Here is a 7,090-nt window from a genome sequence, read left to right on the forward strand (position 1 = left end):
CCCAGTTGTGGTGGCAAATTCTTTTCAGTTGTTGCAGAACAATGGTGGTAACATTGGTGATATCACTGATAGTGGTGTAGTTGCATTAGATGATGGGGGTGGAATACCTCCTGATTCTAATGGATAGATTTCTTTTTTGGAATGTCAGGGGGGTAAATAGGGGCACTAAGCAAAAAGATGTGAAAGCATTTTTGAACTCTAATAAGTGCAGCCTGGTTTGCCTCCTTGAAACCAAGGTCAAAGCCAAGAATTTGGGGGGTTTGTACCTTAATCTGTTTGCTGGTTGGGCTTTCACTTCCAACAGCATGTGTCACCCTGGGGGTAGGATCATTCTTGCCTGGAATCCATCTGAATTCCAAGTGAATCCCTACTTTTGTTCTAGCCAGCTAATTCACTGTGACATCAGTACCAAAAATGGTACTACCTTTGCTTGTTCTTTTATCTATGCTCACAATTCTCAATATGAGAGAACTTCTCTTTGGAAAGATCTTTGCACTCTTGCTGGTAACATCACTGGTGCTTGGATTATGATGGGGGATTTCAATTGTGTGCTTAACACAGATGAAAGGATATGGAGTGCAGCCAGATTGAATGAGATTCAAGAGTTCCAACATTGTGTCAATTGTTGTGGGATGGTAGATGCTAAGTTGAATGGTAACTTCTATACTTGGAATAATAAACAGCATGGTAGTAGGAGGGTTTTCTCAAAGCTTGATAGAGTCATGATTAATCATGACTGGTGTACTCAGTTCCCAAACACTGAGGTATGCTTTAAAAATGAGGGCTATTTTGATCATTGTCCTGGTATCATTTCTGTGTATCCTCACCTGCTGTGGGTAAAAAACCTTTCAAGTTTTTCCCCATGTGGCAAGCTGCACCACAGTATAAAGAAACTGTAAAGCTAGCATGGAGCAAGTCTGTTCTAGGTACCCCCATGTATCAAGTGGTACAGAAATTGAAAAATCTGAAAATTGCCCTGAAAAATCTGAATAAGGAGAGGTTTGGTGATGTTGAAGCTTTAGAGGCCAAAACTGCTCATGCTTTGCACCTGATTCAAGATGAGTTGCATCTCAACCCTGCTGATAATGTGTTAGCTGATAAAGAGAAAGAGGCTCAACATGAGTACATGGTGGCTCACAAAGCTATGATTAGCTTCCTTGCTCACAAGGCTAAGGATATGTGGGTCAAAGAAGGGGATGAGAACACTGCTATGTTCCATAGATCCATTAGGAGAAGACAGATACAGAATACTATCCTGTCAATCAAAGACATGAATGGCAACTGGACTACTGATCCAAGTCAAGTTCCAGTTGTGTTTTTAGATTACTATAAATGGCTTCTGGGAACTAAAGGAGGAGACAAAACTTCAGTCAAGCAATCAATAGTGAATAAAGGTCCTTTGGTATCTGATGATATGGCTTGTATGCTGTCTAATAGCTTCTCTAAAGAAGAGGTTAAGGTGGCTATGTGGGACATTGATGGCAGCAAAGCACCTGGCCCGGATGGGTTTGGAAGTTCTTCCTTCAAGGGTGTTTGGGAGGAAGTGGGTGAGGATGTAAGTAAAGCTGTGTTGGATTTCTTGAACACTGGGAAGCTGCTGAAAGAGATTAATGCTACAAGTATCACTCTCATTCCTAAGGGGAATTGTCCAGAGAGTGTGCAGGAATACAGACCAATCTCATGTTGTAATGTGATTTACAAATGCATTTCAAAGGTTCTCTGTAATAGATTGAGAACTGTTTTACCTGAGGTGATTTCCCAGAATCAAGGTGCTTTTGTTCATAGCAGATTTATAGCTCATAACATCATGGTATGTCAAGATCTGGTGAAAGGTTATGAAAGGAAGAACAATTCTGCAGGGTGTCTGATTAAACTGGATTTACAGAAAGCTTATGATTCTGTTGATTTGGATTTTATTGAAGAAATGATGGTGGCTTTAAAATTCCCTACTCACTTCATCATGTTGGTCATGCAATGTGTGAGATCTCCTAAATTTTCTTTATCCATTAATGGCTCCTTACATGGTTTTTTTTGAGGGGAAAAAGGGGCTCAGACAAGGTGATCCACTGTCACCTATGCTCTTTGTATTGTGCATTGAATATCTCTCCAGAACTCTGGTGATGGTTGGTGAGAAAAAGGAGTTCAGATTTCACCCAAAATGTGTAGATGTCAAGCTTTATCATCTATGTTTTGCAGATGACATAATATTGTGTTGCAAAGGAGAGTTTAAATCTGTTCACTTGCTGATGCAAGGGTTCCAGCTGTTCTCTCTGACCACTGGGTTGAAAGCAAGCCCATCCAAAACCTCAGTGTATGGTTCTGGTTTGGATGATCACACAATGCAGAGAATACTGGAGATGACTGGGTTTGCTAGAGGTGTTTTTCCATTCAGATACCTTGGCATACCAATATGTTCTAAAAAGATAAGTGTGGCTGAGTGTGAGAAAATTGTTGAGAAAATGTGTTCTAGAATCCAAAGTTGGAGCCATAAAAATCTCTCTTTTGCTGGCAAATTAACTCTGGTCCAGTCTGTCTTAATGACTATTCAGACTTATTGGGCTCAGATCATGATTCTTCCAAAGAGTATCTTGAAAACTGTCAACAGTATATGTAGATCCTTCCTCTGGCATGGTGTTGCTAAACATGTGGGGCCTGGTAAAGTTGCTTGGAAGCAGTTATGTCTTTCAAAAAAAGAAGGGGGGTTGGGGCTTACTGATCTTCACCTGTGGAATACAGCTGCTATGGGCAAGCATGTATGGATGGTAGCCTCAAAAAAGGAGAATGTGTGGGTCAGATGGGTGAATTCAGTATATCTCAAAGGTGGAAATTGGTGGAATTACTCTCCCAAGAGTATTGATAGCTGGTATTGGAAGTCTATCTGTCATGTGAAGGAAATGATGAAGTTGCATATCTCTGAGGCTCAGTTGAGCTCATTACCTAAGTATTCAATCAAGTTGGCTTATAGTCAGCTTGTTTCTCCTAGTGGTAACAGGATGTATTGGGCTAATGCTATATGGTGTAGACTTGCTCAGCCTAAACACAGATTCATATCATGGCTTGCAGTTTTAGAGAGATTGAGTACCAAGGATAGACTGGAGATGTTTGGGGTTTCAGTGGATGATACTTGTATTCTGTGTGGTGTTGAAGTGGAAACTCACAGTCACCTGTTTTTTGGTTGTCATTATAGCTCAAGGTGTTGGAAGCAGATTGCTGATTTCTTGCAAATTGATACAAGTATCAGAAGTTTGCCCCAGCTGATTAAATGGATACATAGGAGAAAGTGCACTAAGTTCAGGAAAGGAGTGATGTTTACTTTTGCTTGGTGTTTAGTCTATCATATTTGGAAAGAAAGAAACAATGCATTGTGGAACAGTCAGATTAGATGTATTGAGAATACATGTAACCTAGTTAAGCACACTGCTAGCACTAGGATTTACTCAGTTTTACCTTGAGCTATTAGCTCAAGTGATCACAGTTGGATCAATTCCCTCTTGGAAGGGTAATTTGTTTAGGCTTAGTGCCTGTTTCTGGCTGTTACAGTGGAGCTTGTTCCACTTAACTCTTGATTTGTAAATGTTGTGCATAATATATACTATACTTGCTTATCAAAAAAAAATGAGGAAATTCTCTATAGTAGCATCATATTTTTGCAAATTTTCATTATTAACAAAAATTTTGCCATTTTTTCTTAAATAGCATTGGTAATCTAAGTTTTCTCTAATCAAACATCATTTCACTAAATTTGACTTAATTAACCAATCTACTACGGAGTACGTAGTACTAATTATGGTTATTTATCAGGTTCCCTTAGTGATTTGTAATGTTTGAATGTGAGATTAGACTGGTCAAATTTCTAATGTGATTTTAGTTAGTTTATGTTTTAGGCCTTTGTTTAATCTAATTATAATTAATGGTTTATCAATTTTTTTCCCTTTCGTGATTGGAATTAGGGATGAGGATAATTAGTCAAGATTTATTTTATGTTAGAGTTTATTGTAACAAGTGTGTACGATTTCAATGGAAAACAGTATCCATAACTGACATTTATATTTATCATCCTAAAATTACAGAAATAAGTTATTTTTTGTGTCGGAAACTCAAACATGCATCACCATACTCCGTACCTGTAATGAAAGTTGCATAACATGAACTTTTACCCACTTATCCACCATTGTTCACCTGAAAAAATAAAATGAAGGAGGTGAGAGAAAAAAAAATAACGAAGAAGACAAAAGGGGAAAATGAGGGGCTGCATGTTATGATTTTAATTATAAGAGCCTTTGGAGGAGGAATTGGTGATTTTAAATTTTTGTTGGAAAACAATTCAAATGAGTTACCACGGTTAACTTTAATTAGGTTAATTAGGTCGAAATTGGTGAAATAATGTTAGATTAGAGAGAACTTAGATTACCAATGTTATTATTGAGAAAGTTGTAAAAAATTTATTGTCAATGAGAAATTGCAAAAGTATGATGCTGCCATAGATTATTTTCCAAACGAAAAATACATACTCTGAAGTTTCTAGAGTGACCTTGTGAGACTAACGGTTTAGAAAATTGGTGTCTTTGTTTAATTATACGCAAGTTTTTTACATGCATGGCATGTGCCATTCTAGTCAATATGAATTAAGATATACAAGCTTCTATAATTTACACTTACTTCCACATAACTTGAAATAAGAATTATTTGATGCATATTAGTTAATCAATAAGAATATTAAGAAAGAAAAAAATTAGGTAGTATTCATAATTCATAATTCATAAGTTGTCATGCGACTACTCAGTAAATGAACATTTTAAAATCACGTTTTAATTATAAAAAAACAACAAACAATTTTGCTCTATTAACACCAAAATTTCTTCAACGTTAAATTAAACAGTAAAAATATCCATAAATTGTACTTTGTATAGAGTATTGAGTAAAAAGTTTAGTATAAAACAAATTCATAAACATTTGTTTTATTTCTTAAATTAACGAGCTCACTTGCAATCGTTCTAGTCGAACACAATTCAGTCTGATCAATTTTGTTAATTCTTTTGATATTTAACTATAATTTTAAGGTTAAACTTGGCTTGTTAACAAACAAATTAATCTAGCTCAAATCAATATTCAAATTTACCATACCTATCAATTGAGAACATTGTTGGGGTCCACCTACACCCTAGTAAAGAGGAAGGAGTAGCTAAGAAGATTAATTACTACTCCGTATGTTAAAAAAAAAAAAAAAAAAAAAAAAAAAGCTAAGAAGATTAGTTATAAGTTGGGACGTCCAGTAGAAAATGGGTAATGGGCTGAGTGATAAACAAAAAGTGTCCTTTACCCTAGTAAATTAAATACGCTGATTCAATAAACACTTTAAAGTTGTGACATTTATTTCTCCAACTATCTCACCACCACCCTCCATTGAAGTGTAGCAGTAGCAGTTATTACAAACCACGTTACTTCCCTCACATTTTGCATTATATAAACTCACTTCTTTCACTCTCAAATAGTCTCACTGCCTCCTTCTTCATACAACTAATTTGAGTGAGTGAGTGAGTGAGTGAGTGGGTGGGTGAGTGAGTGAGAAAAATGGGTAAGTGTAGCATTGCATTTGTTGTGACACTTCTTTTAGTGCAATCTGCCTTGGCAGCTAGAAATGCACCAGTAAAAACCACCACAACAACCACCAATGTGGTGGACACCACTAAGAAAGGTGTAGTTGCACCAACAACTGACAAGAAGAACTTTGTTTCTTTCGGTGGGATCGGAGGAGCCGCTGGCGCTGGTGTTGGCGTTGTAGGAGGACTACCCGTTGGTGGTATCGGTGCTGGTGGACTAGGAGGAGCTGGTGGTCTAGGAGGTTTGGGTGGAGCTGGAGCTGGTGGACTAGGAGGATTGGGTGGAGCTGGTGGCTTAGGCGGTGCTGGAGGAGGACTTGGTGGTTTAGGCGGTGCTGGGGGAGGACTTGGTGGTTTAGGCGGTGGTACTGGAGGACTTGGTGGTTTAGGTGGCGGTGCTGGAGGACTTGGTGGGTTAGGTGGCGGTGCGGGAGGCCTTGGTGGTGCTGGTGGAGGTGCTGGTTTGGGTGGACTTGGTGGGGCAGGTTGCGGTGGTGGTCTTCCAGTTATTCCTTAAGAATATTATCATAAATTAAATAATATAGGAGTTTATGCATGGTGTGATTAATTATGTTTTGACTAAAATTAATATGATGCAGCTGTTGGTATTATTTTGTCATTATTATGTTCTTAGTCTTTAATTTTGTTGTTTAGATGGTATTCATTGTTTGTAATACGGAGTACGGGAGTAAATATGCATGAGATCGAGCTAGTTAGGGCTTGTAGAACTCTCTTTTGCGTATGTTTTGGTTTGTATGTTTGCTAGCGTTTGTTGTTATTCAATAAAGGCTACGGAGTAATTTTTTTCTTTTAATTTCATCTTCTTCGTTTTTGTTTTGATTTACTCAACGTATACTACATACTAGGCTACTACTCTACTAGCCGTGAATCGTGATCAAAGGGCGGAACCAACAAGAATAAATAGATGAGATTTAAACAAATATTTCGTACAACTATAGGATACATATCCTTACTCGTTTTTATTTTATTTTGGAAAAACATCAGTATCTTATCTTTTTCATTTAAGCTCTTACTCGAAACCATATCCGCAATCATTTTGAATTAGACTTATAAAGTGACAAAATAGTTAGAGAAAAAATAGCGTAGGGATTATCGAACATTTATCATATTATCTAAGTTAGATTACATATTAATTAAGCTCAATACCGCAATTTAACTCAAAAATTGTACTCCCATAGTGTATACTACGTACTCAGGGTGTTTGAAGTAATTTTCCTATCCTATCCTATGTTATGCATTATACAAGTACAATTCACTCATAATCGATTTAAAGATCGTATTGCACTGGCCGTAATGATAATCGTAACTTTAATCCAAGCCTAAGCTTTAACTTCTTCATGCCTTATGTGTTATGTAGTTAATTGGTACAAAATACAAGTACGAGTAATAACGTCGGAACACGAGAAAAACACGGCGATACTCGTCGTAACTAAAACAACGTACCTATCATATTAGTCTACTCTTTAAAG

The 7,090-nt window shown here is 37.2% G+C and overlaps 1 protein-coding gene across 1 annotated transcript; it reads left to right on the forward strand.

The window, feature by feature from the left end:
* Positions 1–5,294: 5,294 nt before the first annotated feature.
* On the forward strand, positions 5,295–6,414 carry LOC110789786 (uncharacterized). Its single transcript, XM_021994486.2, has one exon. It carries the CDS (start codon positions 5,572–5,574, stop codon positions 6,115–6,117), a length of 546 nt encoding a protein of 181 aa, XP_021850178.1. The 5' UTR covers positions 5,295–5,571; the 3' UTR covers positions 6,118–6,414.
* The last annotated feature ends 676 nt before the right edge of the window (positions 6,415–7,090 follow it).

This window comes from Spinacia oleracea, chromosome 6, assembly GCF_020520425.1.
Source record: "Spinacia oleracea cultivar Varoflay chromosome 6, BTI_SOV_V1, whole genome shotgun sequence".
Lineage (NCBI taxonomy): Eukaryota > Viridiplantae > Streptophyta > Magnoliopsida > Caryophyllales > Amaranthaceae > Spinacia > Spinacia oleracea.

What these genes read in the sequence shown, in the direction of transcription:
- LOC110789786 (XM_021994486.2), top strand. Translation starts at nt 5,572, where the DNA reads ATGGGTAAGTGTAGCATTGCATTTGTTGTGACACTTCTTTTAGTGCAA.